General features: G+C 42.5%; 1 protein-coding gene across 1 annotated transcript in view; it reads left to right on the forward strand.

Annotated features, from left to right (window-relative positions):
• Positions 1-16695, forward strand: part of vti1a (vesicle transport through interaction with t-SNAREs 1A) — a gene marked incomplete at its 3' end in the record, with an annotated part of 162229 nt that overhangs the window by 37576 nt on the left and 107958 nt on the right. Inside the window, exon 2 of the mRNA XM_084323070.1 lies at positions 12630-12688. Coding sequence (XP_084179196.1) covers positions 12630-12688 — 59 coding nt within the window. The remainder of the gene's footprint in view (positions 1-12629; positions 12689-16695) is intronic.

A 16695-nucleotide genomic window follows, 5' to 3' on the forward strand; every position in this document is an offset into this window, starting at 1 on the left:
AACTGTTGTGGCACTAGCAATGCTACTCTCTCCACCTTCAAAAAGAAAAAAGCAAGAGCACAACATATTATTCTATTTACTATTATAATACAGTTAACCACTCTCTCCTGTAAGGGCCTTTCTTTTTCTTTGTTTTATCCCTCTCTCCTCCACCCTTTCTTTTTCTTCCACTGTCCATCTTGACATCAACGTTAATTGACTTTCGCTCTACTGTATCTCTCCCGAGTCCCTCACAACCCCCTCCAATGTACAGTAAAAATGACCAAGTATGGTCTTGTCAATATTCCAATGTACAGTGTTGCTTGTACAGTTGTACAGTATCCCCCACCTACCCCTCCTACCCAACCTCCCCCCCACCCACCCAACCACCTCCAATGTACAGTACCCCCCCCCCCCCCCACCTACCCAACCTCTTCCAATGTACAGTTTCTACGTCAAATGTATATACTTCTTTTCTGGACTCTTTTCGTATCACAAACAGTACTGTATTTGCAAATCTGGTATGTCATAAATGTATAGATGTAGCAGTACTGTCTATCTGTATGTCATATATGTTACGATGAATAAAAAATGGGGGACCCTGATGTAAACAAGACGAAAGTCTTTCTCTGGTCTGCATCCCCTTAACAATTGTATGCATTGAGCTGTACTGTACTGTACCCATTCTGCAATCTGTTAATAAAGTTTTCAATCAATCAATCAATCAACCTGGCTCATTGCCTGGCTGTTATTCTGCATCTGAGTGCCGTCTGCCATTCCATTCGCCGCCTCCGCTGTCAATCAGTTGTATCGCCTGGTCCCGCCTCCACCAATCACAAGCGGCAGCACGGCTCCATTGTGATCCGCGTGAGGGAGAGAGTCAGATAGTTCTCCAACTCTGCCGCAGACAGTGAAATCCTGGTTGTTCCCCACCCACCTAGGTTATCTAACTATCGCGCCGTGCCGCCGCCACAACTAGAAACAATGGCCTGGCAAAAAAAAATAATAATAATTTTTTTTTTTTTTTTTTTTTTTTTATAATTATAATTTTTTTAAATCTGTGCAGGCCAGGCCACCGGGAAAACTCCCTGTGCTCCCGATGGCCAGTCCGGGCCTGAGCAGTACTGTCTATCTGTATGTCATATATGTTACGATGAATAAAAAATGGGGGACCCTGATGTAAACAAGACGAAAGTCTTTCTCTGGTCTGCATCCCCTTAACAATTGTATGCATTGAGCGCCGCCGCCACAACTAGAAACAATGGCCTGGCAAAAAAAAATAATAATAATAATATATATTTTTCTTTTCTTTTTTTATATAATTATTATTTTTTTTAATCTGTGCAGGCTAGGCCACCGGGAAAACTCCCGGTGCTCCCGATGGCCAGTCCGGGCCTGGGAGTCCGTGTGTGTGTATGTGTGTGTGTCTTACTCTGATCGCTGTGTGAGTGAGAGGAGTGTGTGTACTGTGTAATTTGTGTGTGTCTTACTCTGATCGCTGTGTGAGTGAGAGGTGTGTACTGTGTAATTTGTGTATGTGTGTGTGTCTTACTCTGATCGCTGTGTGTGAGTGAGAGGAGTGTGAATGTGTGTGTGTCTTACTCTGATCGCTGTGTGTGAGAGAGACTGAGGAGTGTGAATGTGTGTGTGTCTTACTCTGATCGCTGTGTGTGAGTGAGAGGAGTGTGTATGTGTGTGTGTCTTACTCTGATCGCTGTGTGTGAGTGAGAGGAGTGTGTATGTGTGTGTCTTACTCTGATCGCTGTGTGTGAGTGAGAGGAGTGTGTGTGTAATGTATTGTGTGTCTAGTCTGATCATCATCTCCTGCAGGGGAACAATGTTTTCAATGTCCAAAATTTGCTATGGGATCATCATGTTATAATGATGTTGTCTGGAACCCTGAGAAGCCACTCTCACAAAGATAGGTAGTGCAAAAAAAAAGAAAAAAAAATTAAATAATTTTTTTTTTCTTTTTTAATGACTAATCGACGCAACAATTTCTCGTCGACGATTTCTTATAATCGACGTTGTCGATTATGTCGACTAATCGTTGCAGCCACTGGCGAGTGATTCATGAAGAGCACTCGCCACACTGGCGAGTAGTAAACAAAACTAAAAAAATCATTCTGCAATCTGCTGATTCGCTCACTGGCACAAACCGAACTCTGACTCCCCCCTTACGATTCCTCCCATTTGCGCCTCATAATGATCCATAACCAATGAACATCATCGTTGCTCTCTAAGCTCCTCCAATGAACACTTGTTTTCTAGAAGATGCCGCCCATCTAGGGGAAGTGGATAGACCACTGCATGCGGACCTACAGACTCCTGTCACCGGCTTGACAATGTAGACAAACTTAGACAAAAACACATTAGTGGATGAAAATAATTGCATGTAGAGTCCTGGCTTTCGGATATCAGTGCGGTCTGACATGGGGGCGAACAACAGCACTCGACGCGTCTCCTTCGAGTCGGATGAGAATGACAAGTGGGCGTGAGGCTAACGATTCAACCAGCATTAGCCGGCTAGCTACCTAGCATGTAACAAGCTACCATAACGCGCGTTCAACATAGTGGACGACTGAGTGGCTTTGCTTAAATGCAGCCGAGTGACATTTGATTATTACCGGGTTTCCCCCCATATCACCACTCGCCCATATGCCCTTCACAACAGTGATGTTGTCATACTTGTCATTCAGAATACACCTGCTGAACCCCTAGCGTTGACATGAGATTTGATTCCAATGTATTGTCATCATACAGCACAAGTACAGTACAACCAGAATACGTTTGGCATCCAACCAGAGTGCAAATGTAACAAGTCAAGTTCAAGTTGTTTTATTTAGCTATTACATTACAGTGAAATGCTTGGTTCTTTCACTGCCCAGCCCAGTCCAGCCCAAACCAGTCCAACCTAGACCAGCCCAACTTTCCCTGCCCAACCCAGTCCAGCCCAGCATCTTTCACTGCCCAGAGTAGAGACGGTGTGATTAATATGTTTTATATTGTGAAGAGTAGAGACACTTATTAATGTTTTATGGTAATACATATTTTAAAGAGTAGAGACACGGTGTGATTATTACTATGATTGAAAATCAATTTAGACGAAGACATACAAAGAAGTAATTATCACAATTAGCGATTTATTTTTTGTATCCACTTTTTCTCCCATTTTCTATATTTTTCTCCCATCCCAATTTCGTATCATCCAATTCAACCCTCCCCTGTCACGAACGCTGTTTCTTGCCTCCCACAAGCCGGCTGCAATGTGGACTAAGTCATACATAGCACAAGTCCCCTCCGGTACTTGAGGTAACAGCAGTCGCATCTTTTCACCTGCGCAGCTCGATCTCTCAGTGGCGAGGAGTAACGCGTGGGAGGCTCACGCTGCCCCCGACACTTCCTGATTCTACTGCGCAGGCGCACCAACCGACCTGTAGGAGTCGCTGTCCACAACGCCCGATCCCCACCCATCAGTTTCCCACCCTCTAATACTGCCAATTGTATTAGTACGGACGACCAGCCAAACTGAAAACAATGTGGAGAGCTGGATTCGAACACGCGAACCCAGCGTCTCCACATTGGTGGTGAGTGCCTTGCCCACTACACCACCTAGCCGCCCTACAATTAGCGATTTATTTATGGCTGGTAAAAAATCTGCTTGGCTGGTAAAAAAATTCATAAACTCGCCAGTTGGCTGGTAAGCCAAAAAGTTTGTTTCCTCCCCTGCCTGGATGGTTCTTAGGGTCCCTCAAGTTTGTTCTGATCTAGGGAAATCAGCTTTTCCCTTTGATACCTCTAACTCTTGGAATGTTGCTTTGCTTTGAATGGGAATGACCATGGCTTTTTCTTTTCTACGTGAAGACCTGGCCTCGTTCACAGGGGTCAGTTGAAACACATGGCTTGCCACGGACAGCCCTGAGCCCTACCTCATACATTAACTCATTGGGCGCCAAAAACTAGTATACTCCTGTTTCGTCGCCAACACTTGAGCGCCAAAAACTAGTTTTCTCGTTTTTGGATCCTTTGATATTTTTCCTTTGATCCCTGTTCTAAACACTCACTCGGAGCTGCCTGTGAACTTTGTTTGTACGAGGAAATCCGAGGTAAGCGACAGCTGTGATTGGAGGATCAAGAAAAGAGGGCAGGGTTTGAGATAGGTCCATTGCAATGACGATCGAATGCCCAATATACACGAGTAATTGCGATCGCCATGGGACGACTGGGATTTATTAATTTTTAAGTACCTTCTGACTGAGGTAAGGTCTATTTTAGGTAACCTGCTGGTATTTTTTTAACCTAAAACATGCTTTTGATTCATTTGCAGTGAATCCACAGCTAAAGAGATTGGTTTTATCGGGTATCACAGTAGCCAAAAAGCTGATCGCATCACGCTGGTTTCAACCGGAAAAAATGTGCCGTAAAGTTTGGTTTCTTACATATCTCGATGTAATTTACCATGAAATATCTACAGCAAGAATTCTGGGTCTCAATGAATCCAAAATGTCAATGTGGTTAGAAGTGGTGGAGAGAATAAAAGCTAGCTTATAATGGTAGTGTCTGGTTAGGTGCGAGGGATAGTGGAGGTACTTCTCAAGGTGGGGTCCGGGAGGGGGGGTTTCGAGCTGAGCATATGTATGTAGGGTTTTTTTTTAGATAACAGGTATTATGGGTATATCTTATATAAAACAACTAACCAAAATGTGATCTCATTGGATGTGCCCTGACAATTAATGCTTGTATATCTTATCGTGTGTTGTCATGTTTGTTTATATGTTTGTTTTAAAAAAGAATAAAAAAATAAAATACAAAAAAAAAACATGCTTTTGTACCGATCAGTGTCGTATTTTACCGGACCTAAAACATGCTTTTGGTAACGATCACAGTTTCGGGGTAAGACGACCCCCCCCCTTGATGATTTTGTGAAGACACATATGTATATGGTATATATCTTTGATTTGGAAGTATTTGGGGTTTCAGGCGAGCAACCCGAAAGATTTGGGCATAATGCATATAATGCGTCATATCTCACGACCTATGAAAAAAGACTGGATTATTTTGGGGCGATGTTTAGCATGGAATAGCGCACAAACTGGCGCCATTGAGTAGAGATTGGCAGCGTGGCGGTCAATGAGTTAACAGACGTATGTTGTTGTCTACACCGCTGAATTCTGATTGTGTCATTCTCTAGGCATCGTCTTCCCCTACTGAATTCCAATTTTTTTTATGGGTCACAGCAACTCGTGCAAATCTTTTGACCGATTGAATTGTCAGGGTTTTGGAATTGGTGTCCTGGCGGACACCCAGTGGCCCTTCAACAGAACGATTCCACCATCGCTTCCCGCCCACCATCTGTGCGGAGTTTGTTAAAATAAGTGGAAATGAATACTGACAAAGCCACAGGGATCCGTCGTCACAACCACAAGTAATTGTTCAGTGTCCTCAGCCGCTGCCAGTGTTGCAGCACTTGAATTTCAATTCTCTTTCTACTCATTAAGGCTTTCTACACATTTTTCTTCACCCTTGTTTACCCCCCGCCCCCCTTCTTCCTTTTGCTGAAGTGCTTGGATTTTGTCCGTGGATCGACAGCCCTCCATGTAATGCATGGATAATAACCCAGACAAAGAGCTTTTGTCATCGTCGTTGTTGCATCTCTCCGTGTCACACGTGCACAACCACTGATAACGCCTTCATTCACGCAAAGAATCCAATGGAAATGTGTTTGTTTTTATTTATTTAATTTACTTTGTTTACCCTCTGCCAAAAAGGCACAAGTCCGAAAAAAAGGTTGGAATGAGAACACAATGGAACGCGAAGGCCTCATTCCATCAGACACGGAACGTTGACATTTTCTCAGGTTATAAATGTTTGTCCGTCAATCATCGGCTTTTAAATATTTCAGCACCGATTAAATAGAATCCCCCTCTTGCTCAAACCTTGACTACTGCTTCTTGTGTGTTTTTTCCCCCTTCCCTTCTTCGCCCCTTGTTTACAAAACTCCTCATCTGTGCGTCCCGTCAGTGGGCCAGAATTCCTAATAAATATATCCATGCATATTTCACAGGCCTCCAGCTCGCACAGAGAGCTTGAGCAGGCAACCACCCTCTCTCACCTTGCAGAGAAGCGCCTCTGGCTGTTTACTGTGTGGAGGCCTGTGAGCCACAGACACAGGCTTTAAAAATGAATTTGATGACTGGCAAAAGGCAGCGTTGACCCACAGGAACGATGAGGAATGAAGACCTTCCCGGGGTGATCCCTCCATTGGTACTGATAGCCTTGTGATTCGCTCCGTGGCTGGAGTTTTGTCCACTCTGCATTTAAATAATTTAAAATGGTGGTAATTATTTATGGGACGACGGTCAGCTGAAAGGGTTTCGCTATAGCGATCCCTGACCTTCTTCTTGTCAGTTGAATGATCACTTTGAAAGATTTGGTACAAGGAAAATCGTGTTTTTCAATGTCATTGCATTTTATTTATTTATTTTTTCAGAAGCTATACGTTGATGTAAAATTCACCAAAATGTTACAACTGTTGTGAAGATGATGACCAAAGCCATTTGATCTCTATCCCCCTGGATATCAACCGAATCAAACCATTTCAGATAACTAATCTGCTCCCTGAAAACATAATGCATAATCTACTCAGTTACCCTATTGACCCATTAATCAGTCAGCTGTTAGTCAGCTAACTAGTCCACAAACAAGTAAAGAAACTAGTTTGCTCCAGTTTAGTTAATTTTAATCATTAAAAAAACATACACAGCAACTGTGACAATATATTTATCCAGTTAGCCAATATTAGTCTCCCATAGCAACCAATCACACTGGTTTTATGAATTGTTGTTTGATTGTTTACATTTGAAAGCTTCATGTATTACAATATACATCTCCTTTCAAGGAACAGAAGGCCACGCCCCCTCAACACACTGAGGGCTAGATCCACAAAGAATGGATTGCACGGAGCAAGTTGCACCCTTACTTACAATTCATTATGAATTGAAAATGGGGGACCCTGATGTAAACAAGACGAAAGGCTTTCTCTGGTCTGCATCCCCTTAACAATTGTGTGTATTGAGCCGTACTGTATTGTACCCATTCTGCGATCTGTTAATACAATTTTCATTCAATCAATCACTCTGCACAGTGGCTCAATACACACAATTGTTAAGGGGATGCAGACCAGAGAAAGACTTTCATCTTGTTTACATCAGGGTCCCCCATTTTCAATTCATAATGAATTGTAAGTAAGGGTGCAACTTGCTCCATGCAATTCATTCTTTGTGGATCTAGCCCTGAGAGTTGGCTGTGTTCAGAGATGGTGACCTAAAACACTCCAATCAAAGGATATACTGAAGCTGAAGAAATGACACTCCTGACATGAACATTCCACAATAAGCTTTTTCTGAGGAGCTGTCATTTCATTGTACTGGTTCTTCAAGAATGCTGCCTACAATTACATGAAAAAGAAAATGTGAATATTTGACAGTTGAGGTTCTCTAAATTATTGCTTTGTGTTTCTGAGGGAGTGACACAAGGCTATTTGTAACTTTGTGTTTCTGATGGAGTGACATGAGGCTATTTGTAACTGTGTGTTTCTGATGGAGTGACATGAGGCTATTTGTAACTTTGTGTTTCTGATGGAGTGACATGAGGCTATTTGTGTTTCTGACGGAGTGATACGAGGCTATTTGTAACTTTGTGTTTCTGACGGAGTGCCACAAGGCTATTTGTAACTTTGTGTTTCTGATGGAGTGACATGAGGCTATTTGTGTTTCTGACGGAGTGATACGAGGCTATTTGTAACTTTGTGTTTCTGACGGAGTGACACGAGGCTATTTGTAACTTTGTGTTTCTGATGGAGTGACATGAGGCTATTTGTGTTTCTGACGGAGTGACACAAGGCTATTTGTAACTTTGTGTTTCTGACGGAGTGACACAAGGCTACATGTATTTGTAACTTTGTGTTTCAGATGGAGTGACATGAGTCTATTTGTGTTTCTGACGGAGTGACACGAGGCTATTTGTAACTTTGTGTTTCTGACGGAGTGACACGAGGCTACATGTATTTGTAACTTTGTGTTTCTCAGGGAGTGACATGAGGCTATTTGTGATTCACATGGGGCGGAATCCACAAAGGGTTTGCACGGCTTTTTCCTAAGCAAAGCCGGTGCATATAACTCTCAAAGGACGCACAGCGGCTGAAACGAGGTGGCCCATGCGTTTTGTAAGCATTGCGTCCGGTACAATTGGCATGTCCCCTTTCTATGTAAATGAGCCTCTTCACAGGTGATCATGACAGCAGTAACAGCGTGACAGCGAAATAATATTTCGAAGGAGAATATCACTCTGGATGAAATCAAGGATGATATTGAGCAGCTACCCAGAGATCCCATGCAATCATATTTATTATTTAAATATTGTTATTTAACATGTTGTTGACATTATGCTCCAGAATTTTTTATTTTATTTTTTTTAAATTTATTTATTCCGAGTTGGTTTCCCACTTCAGTTTGAAAGTTGTGTCTGTTTGTTATTTCTTTCTTTTCTATATAAGCAACAATTAGATGGGATATAAACTAAATTAAATATAGCACAATAGAATATAGTACAATAGAATAGAGTACAATTATAAGTGACGAAGCTGTCTTTTAAAGGGGACCAGTGCACCCCTTTATGACCCCACACCCATGATACGATGTAATGACAAAAAAGAGCATGACACAGTCACAGTCAGCTACATGAAGTGTCTAACAGCTTCACACAGCTCATGTGCTAACCTGCTATCTGATTTTTACTAAGGAAAAAACACAGAATAGAGAGGGCCCCCTTAAGAGCCCCGGTACCAGACTTACTCATGTGCTTCTGTGGCCAAACCTAACCCAGTTGTAGATCACAAGACACACACAACCCTTTATCACAACAAAAAATGGCAAGTACACTCTTGCTACAGAGGAACACCGTTTTTCATAACGAGAGAATACAGAATCCTCGATTATGTATCGGTCACAGGCCTTGCTAAGCACACACGATAAGCGACCAAACAATCTTTTCTTTAGGAAAATATAGTTTCTCAAGCGGTTAGCACAACCCCAGCAATTAAGCTGAGGGTTACATCGTATCCCCACAAACACAGTGACACAATATATTGTAAACAACATGTCTGAAAGGAGGGTGGGGAAGCCCCAGGGAAACCGGGGGGATCACCCCTCCTACCTTACCCTTGATAAGGCCAAGTTGAACAGGTAACCCTGTTAATATGTGAACACACTGTTCATTGTCATTACAGGCTGAGAAAAGAATTCATTCTTCACTCATATGTCACTAAGCATAGCTTTATAGGTTAATTAACCCCCTTAGTTGTGAGTTCACGGTACCTGAACACACATGATGTTCTCAACACAACTAACCAGATAATTTTTACACATGTAAAACAACAAACCGATTTGTATGGAGAGAGAAGCTATACCAGTGACAAGACAATTCACACACAACACGCGTCGTATCCTAAATGTATTGCAGCAACACCCGTTTTGGAAAACATCGTTATTACAAAACATTTAGAAGGGAAGGAAGAAGAAGTGTTTAAGGTCCGTTCGGGACCTTTCCTACCCTGAGGGCAGGCCAAGCAAACTGCAATCTGGCTAACAGGGCACCGACGTTGAACACAGCATTCCTGTGTTGACGACGAGGGCAGCGTCGCTGCGCCACCCAGCCGCTACGGTTCTCCATGTTGACGCAGTCCTCGCTGGCAGGGCTCCCGGTGTAGGTTCGACTAACATCCTCTGTCAAAGATGACGTCGTAGTCGGAGTGTTTTAAGGCATGTTATAGTCATAGCAATGTTCAACAGTGTAGCATCAAGCTAACAGCCGCTCTCGACTGATAGCACCAAGCTAACGTTTCCTAGCCTAGTGACACAACGGGCTAGCGCCGCAGCTAACAGCTGACTGGCTAACAGGTAGGCCACAACTAGCACGCAAGCTAAGCAGCTATCACCTGAACTGTACAAAACGACATAACAAGCCACACTTCAGACAGGCCGCCGTCTGAAAACCCTCCTCATCCTTTAAGAGAGAAGAGAAAAAGAGATGTCAACACAGTTTACAACGGTGATTTTACCAGACATCCGGCGGAGCCAGCACAAGTCCCATCTGGGCTGCAGCCGACTTGAACATGGATCTTCCGATAACGAACATCCATGCCCACATTTCCTCGTTAGGGTATACTCTCATTTGTATATGAAAGATGGGGCCTGCACGGGACAGAGAAGCATCCGCTCGTCCAGAGAATCCTGGGATCACCAGTTCCTGGTCGCGGCCCACTAGTTGACTATAATGGGCTTCAGACCAAGATCCCCCGCCGTCGCCTAAGAGGCTGAACAGAGGACCCTAATCTGGGGCCGGCTTTCGTAAAAATGGTCAGCTAGCCCCCATAGCACTAACAGACAAGTGGTGCTCGCAAGCAAACATTACTCACCCAGGCTTGAAAACCAACCAGTCCCTCACAACAGACTTCCACAGTCTAGCTGCATAGCAGGAGGGTCAAACCCATCCAGCCGCAGCAAAGGAGGACTGCAGTTTGGGGAGTATATTAGCGACGCAAGCCCCTAATACGAAAAAACCGGTGGAGGTTTAGAATGATCATCATCTTCCAGACACTCCAGTGACGAAGACAATATCGCCGTATTTTCTCGAAAATAGTGAGAGAGAAAATAAAGATATGATGTCAACGTATCTCCTTGTTCTTCCTTTCCTCAGACTAAATAGTGGGCATGTGAGCAGCACTAGGCTTGTGGCTGAAATTTGAGAAGGAGATGAGTGTGTGGCCCCACCCCTGCTTATGTAGGTAAGCGGATGGGGGTGTGGCCAGATGAATGCTGGTGGAATTTTTTATTCAGTGTATATACGCTGAAGCGAGATATATGCAGACAGGTGCTGAGCAAGCCATAACGCTACAGAACTACTTTTTCAGCCATAAATACAATTATTAAAACTCCTATTTATTCTAACAGCTCAGTCAATCAACAAAGTAGTCCATCACCAAAATACAGTCACAAGAGAAGGAAACCTTTTCTCTATCGCTGCTATTTCTTGTTTTTCTTTTGGTGGTGGAACCACAGATTTTTGAGGTTGTATTGCTGATTGGACCTTTAACACTAAATAAATGCAAGTCATGTGGTAACTGCAACATGATTCATATACTATAATAGTATAATACTATATAATATTAGTGTAGCCTAATCTTTATCTGCAACTGTGAAGAAAAACCCCATTGGTTTAAACGGAATGAATAGACGCATACATTTTTGAAAAATCTAATTATATATTTTTTTGAATATATATATACATTTTCTTTTGTCAGGGCACAAATATCGGTAACGGCTGCACCAATATCAACATTTGCGGCCGATATCGATACAGATTGTTCAAATAACACAATCGGTATCGGTATCTGCCGCAAATTTTCATATTGGTGCATCCCTAATTTTGGACAAAGTCATCGTCAGTGTTAAAGGCCCAATCAGAACTCTTATTAATCTGAAGACTTCAAACCTAAGTCAAACATAAAGGAGTACTTATAATATAATTTACCCCTAGTGTGTTAATATTGCCATTGTTGTGGAATATTTCAAATGAGCCAAACAGTGAAACTGTAGAAATTCAGAATGAGTCAATTTGTATAAAAATATAGAACATGGTTTATTTCTGTTTCCATGGCCATAGACTGTCGTCCTAGTATCTTTATACTAGTAGATCATATTAACTAGTCAAGGCTATCGACATAGAATATGTCTTTTTTTAACACAGAACTATATGACATGATAATATTTTTCCATCACACCATACAAAGCCGAATAGACGAAAACTTTTTTTTCACAATACCCCTTTAAACAATGCGCTGATGTTGATGCAGGTGTGACTATTACCAGGGAACCATCTAAACATCACAACTATCACATACTAGTAGTATTACGTAGCCTAATCATGACCATAGGTAGCCTGATCTCTGATCTCCCATTTATGAAAATAAGTGATAATATTCTCGTCTGATGCACTGTAGCGAAGCAGGCTTGGATACACACACACACACACACACACACACACACACACGCTTCTTTTGGAACTTTTCGCGAGTCCTAATGACTTTCAACGGGTAATGTGCAGAAGTGAAGCCGTGGGGTTGAGTGCGGAGCAGCGCTTTAGTCATTCTGAGCGGGACTCAGACTCCTGGCAAGCAAGCAAAGCTGACACCTCCCTTCCCTTTGAGTCGGCGCGGGGCGTCTCACCGACGCACAGCAGAGCAATAAATAACAGACATCAAATGTAGCTCGTCGTGCAGAGAGAGAGAAGAATGTGTAAATATATCTTCAAATGGCGTCCTCGTGTGTTATTTTCTCTCTCTCTTTACCTCCAACCAACCACTGTCTCTGTGTCTCTGTTTGCAACCTCTCTCTCTCTCTCTCTCTCCTCTCTCTCTCTCTCTCTCTCTCTCTCTCTCTCTCTCTCTCTCTCTCTCTCTCCCCCCCCCCCCCTCCCGGCGTTGCGGGGGAGTTAGGCTGTTGTCATGAGGAGCTGCTCTGCCGTCGACTGATCAATATGTTTCTGCTCCTTTTTTATTTGTATTTATTTGTTTATTTTTCTTCCCATTTCAGAGGAGAAGACGCAGCTGGTTCTAAATGTCGACAAACAGCTGGAAGAAGTCAGAGAGTTGGTGAGTCTTTGATCAGTAATTTTCTGCTCTTCCCATTTCTTAAATAATGAATCTGCTGAAGGAAACACAGACACACACAAGACAACGGCACCTGTGTTGTCCCGGTGGTTGACATAAGACACACATACACACATACACACACACTTCACATGGCGGTATCCTCCTCCTCCACCTGCGTGATTACGTTCCAATAATGTGCTTTTAAGTGACACCCCTTGTGGCACCTTTCAAGCCGTCATCTTGAGGTGGGAGTCTTCACGTCTCGTTTGTTTAAGAAAACAAAATGAGGGAAGTGAACATGCAGACAAATTGTACTTGCGGTTGTCTTGTGATGTCACAGTGATCAGTTCCCCGTCCCCGCCGTGCAGACGGAGGCCCCTGTCGAGCCGTACCTCACATGTACCCCGGCGTCGGGCCCTGCGCTACACACACGTCTTCACAATGAAGGGTCCCTCAAATTTGATTATGTATTTATTTACGGAAACGCCTCTTTACTGTCACAACTTTTATCCCTGATGAGTTGACAATGGAGAGAGGGGGAGCAGTCTTGTCTTTTTGTATGATCAGTATTGGAATAGATGAAAGTTATTGTCACTGACGTCGCTCATTTCAGAAAGTTGGAAGAGTTCTCTCAACTTGACGTAATTACTGTTCTATCTTGAGCATCTTATTTTTGTCACAATAACTTTAGCGTGTTTTTAGTGTCAATGTACAGTCAGACGGTATATAATGATCAGGGAACAGGGGAGATTTTCTAGCACCTGTATGCAAAGTAAAAATAAGGATTACAATAATGCGGTGAACCAGGCTGTAACTGTAAAACTACTGGTAATCATGGTCCATTTGAATTAAAAAAAAATTATTATTCTCATTTATTCCATCAAATACATTAAAAAACGACTTACAGTGCATAGCGGTAATGATAATAATAATGACTTGGATTTATATAGCGCTCTTCATGACACCCAGAGCGCTTTACAGAGTCCATTATTCGTTCATACACAGTCATACCGGTGGTGGTAAGCTACAATTGCAGCCAGAGCTGCCCCGAGGCAGACTCACGGAAGCGTGGCGAATAATCATCGCCTACGGCCCCTCCGACCACCACCATCATTCATTCACATGCATACACATTCATACGAGGCAAGTAGGTTAAGTGTCTTGCCCAAGGACACAACGGCAATGGGATGTACATGGGCTTGAGCGGGATTCGAACCACCAACCCTTCGATCATTGGACGACCCGCTCTACCCCTGAGCCACGCCGCCCCACAAGCGGTGACATCGTTGATAAGGTGTTAGCTCGTAGCAACTTGGGATGGGAATTTCAACAAATTTCAGTGATAATCAAACGTTTTTTTAATCAACAAACCAACTAGCCTTGATGTATTTTACAGCTCTGCTATTGTTGTTGGGCAAAGACCTCAAACCTGTAGATAACGCTAAGCTAGCTCTACTCCAATGCAACAAACGTTGTGGTAACTCCATAGAATCCTCCTCTCCAACTCTCTCTCAGGCTTCCACTGTTGTCTTCCTGCAACAACTCAGGCCTCGCAGGATTTCAGAGCGAGCACTTTTAGTGGACGTACTGTACTTGTTAACCAAATAATTTTTTAATTAAAATTGGGTTCCCTCATAAACGACTTGAGTTCCGAGCAATCGAGGAATTTATTACTCACGACCATCCCTAGTTGATTTTATACTGTGTGTTAACACTTTCCGTGCCACTCACGAGATTTCTCTGGTTTTTTTATAGGCGGTTGCTAGATTTCTCGGATTTTTTTTTTTCTCTTTTTTTTAGCGGTCTGAAAAATTATTGCATCACACGCGCCTACCCGAGTATAGCCGAGGGGCGCCGGCGATCACTGTGGAAAAAAGCGCCCCCTGTCGTCTCCCAGATGACATAAGTGATTTTGGAATGGACTCAATGAAAATGAATGGGGAAATAAATCCGGTACTCCACATTTTCCAGTTCACTGATCCAGCCGGGGTTACCACAGTTCATTCTGGAACCTCAGATCCCTGTTGATCATGGAGATCTACAGTATCGCGTTGGATCCATACACGTATCGATTTTTTCGAATGGTGATCAGGAATTGGAATATACCAGTTGGATACCATCTGATGTCAGGTAAGGACTCTATGTTATCAGTGTTAGGATAATCAGAGTAAGTTTGATGAAGTTATAAGCTGTTTTGTGAAATGTCCTCTTTCGGTTTCACTGTAAAAGTCTGTGAGGAAATCAACGGAGCGATTATCAGTGCGCGGCCGTAATGTGCTTGCGTGCACGTATAATATTGATCATCTAGCGTTTATTTGAAAACGATTCATAAAAAGGCCGACGAATATCAACGTTGTGGAATATTCCACTAAAAGACGATTTTCATAGAATGCTCCAGAATGAGCTGTTTTTTTTTTTTATAACAGGGGCTTTTCTAACTGCTCTGAAACGGAAACGACGCGATAAAAAAACAATCTGCCTCGACAGCACTGACTGGAAAATAGTCTTTGATAATGCGATGGGCAGATTAGACACATAATTTAAAACATAGATTAGGCGATATTAACGTTAACATTGGCGCAGATGGTGGCATTCAGCCGGTAAAACGGAAAAGCAGGCGTGGCGCTCAAAGTGTTAATGAAAAAATAAACACATTTATTATATTGTAGGGCTGCAACGATTAGTCGACATAATCGACGACGTCAAATTGTTGCGTCGATTAGTCATTAAAAAAAAACCTTTTTTTTTGCTTTTTTTTTTTTTTGTGCACTACCTATCTTTGTGAGAGTGGCTTCTCAGGGTTCCAGACAACATCATAACATGATGATCCCATAGCAAATTTTGGACATTGAAAACATTGTTCCCCTGCAGGAGATGATGATCAGACTAGACACACAATACATTACACACGCACTCCTCTCACTCACACACAGCGATCAGAGTAAGACACACACATACACACTCCTCTCACTCACACACAGCGATCAGAGTAAGACACACACACATACACACTCCTCTCACTCACACACAGCGATCAGAGTAAGACACACACACATTCACACTCCTCTCTCTCACACACAGCGATCAGAGTAAGACACACACACATTCACACTCCTCTCACTCACACACAGCGATCAGAGTAAGACACATACACAAATTACACAGTACACACCTCTCACTCACACAGCGATCAGAGTAAGACACACACACAAATTACACAGTACACACACTCCTCTCACTCACACAGCGATCAGAGTAAGACACACACACATACACACACATACGGACTCCTTTCACACACAGCAAACAAAGACCTAGAAGTCTGTCTGATCTGACTCATCCCCCTCTCCCCTTACAGCTGTTCCACGTCACCCTCCTGGTCCTGGACCAAGTTACAGCCCCATCAGCCGCGGTGCTGGGGGCAGATGCTGCTAGTTATTTCTTTTTTATTATTATTTTTTTAGTTATTTAAAGTACACTTCCACTTTAATTTGTATTATTTAATTTATTTATCTTGTTATGAGTGATTGCTGTATTGTTCTTCAAATACATTTTCATTTAAAGTGGCTTAAGATCCAAATTCAAATGTTTCATGAGTCATTATTTAAATTTGCTATGGGATCATCATGTTATGATGTTGTTGTTTGGTCCTGACAAGAGTCTCAAAGTCTGGGGTGATGGTAGACAAGCAACTCTGAGGTCATGCTCAATGTCCAATCTGTTCCTCTGATCTGTCTTCAGCTGGACCAGAGCTGAGAAGCCACTTTCACAATGATAGGTAGTTAAAAAAAAAAAAAAAAAAATTATATATTTTTTTTTTTTTTTTTTTACATAATTGGTTTTCGATTTGTCGACTAATCGAAAAAATAATCGACAGATTAGTCGACTACCAAATTAGTCATTAGTTGCAGCCCTATATTGTATATAATGGATTTCCACATTCATATTGATATATCGATTATTACTTAGCACACTGCTATAACTTTCCCAAATGGTGTTCACTTTCA

Source organism: Notolepis coatsorum (assembly GCF_963971535.1).
Source record: "Notolepis coatsorum genome assembly, chromosome: 10".
Lineage (NCBI taxonomy): Eukaryota > Metazoa > Chordata > Actinopteri > Aulopiformes > Paralepididae > Notolepis > Notolepis coatsorum.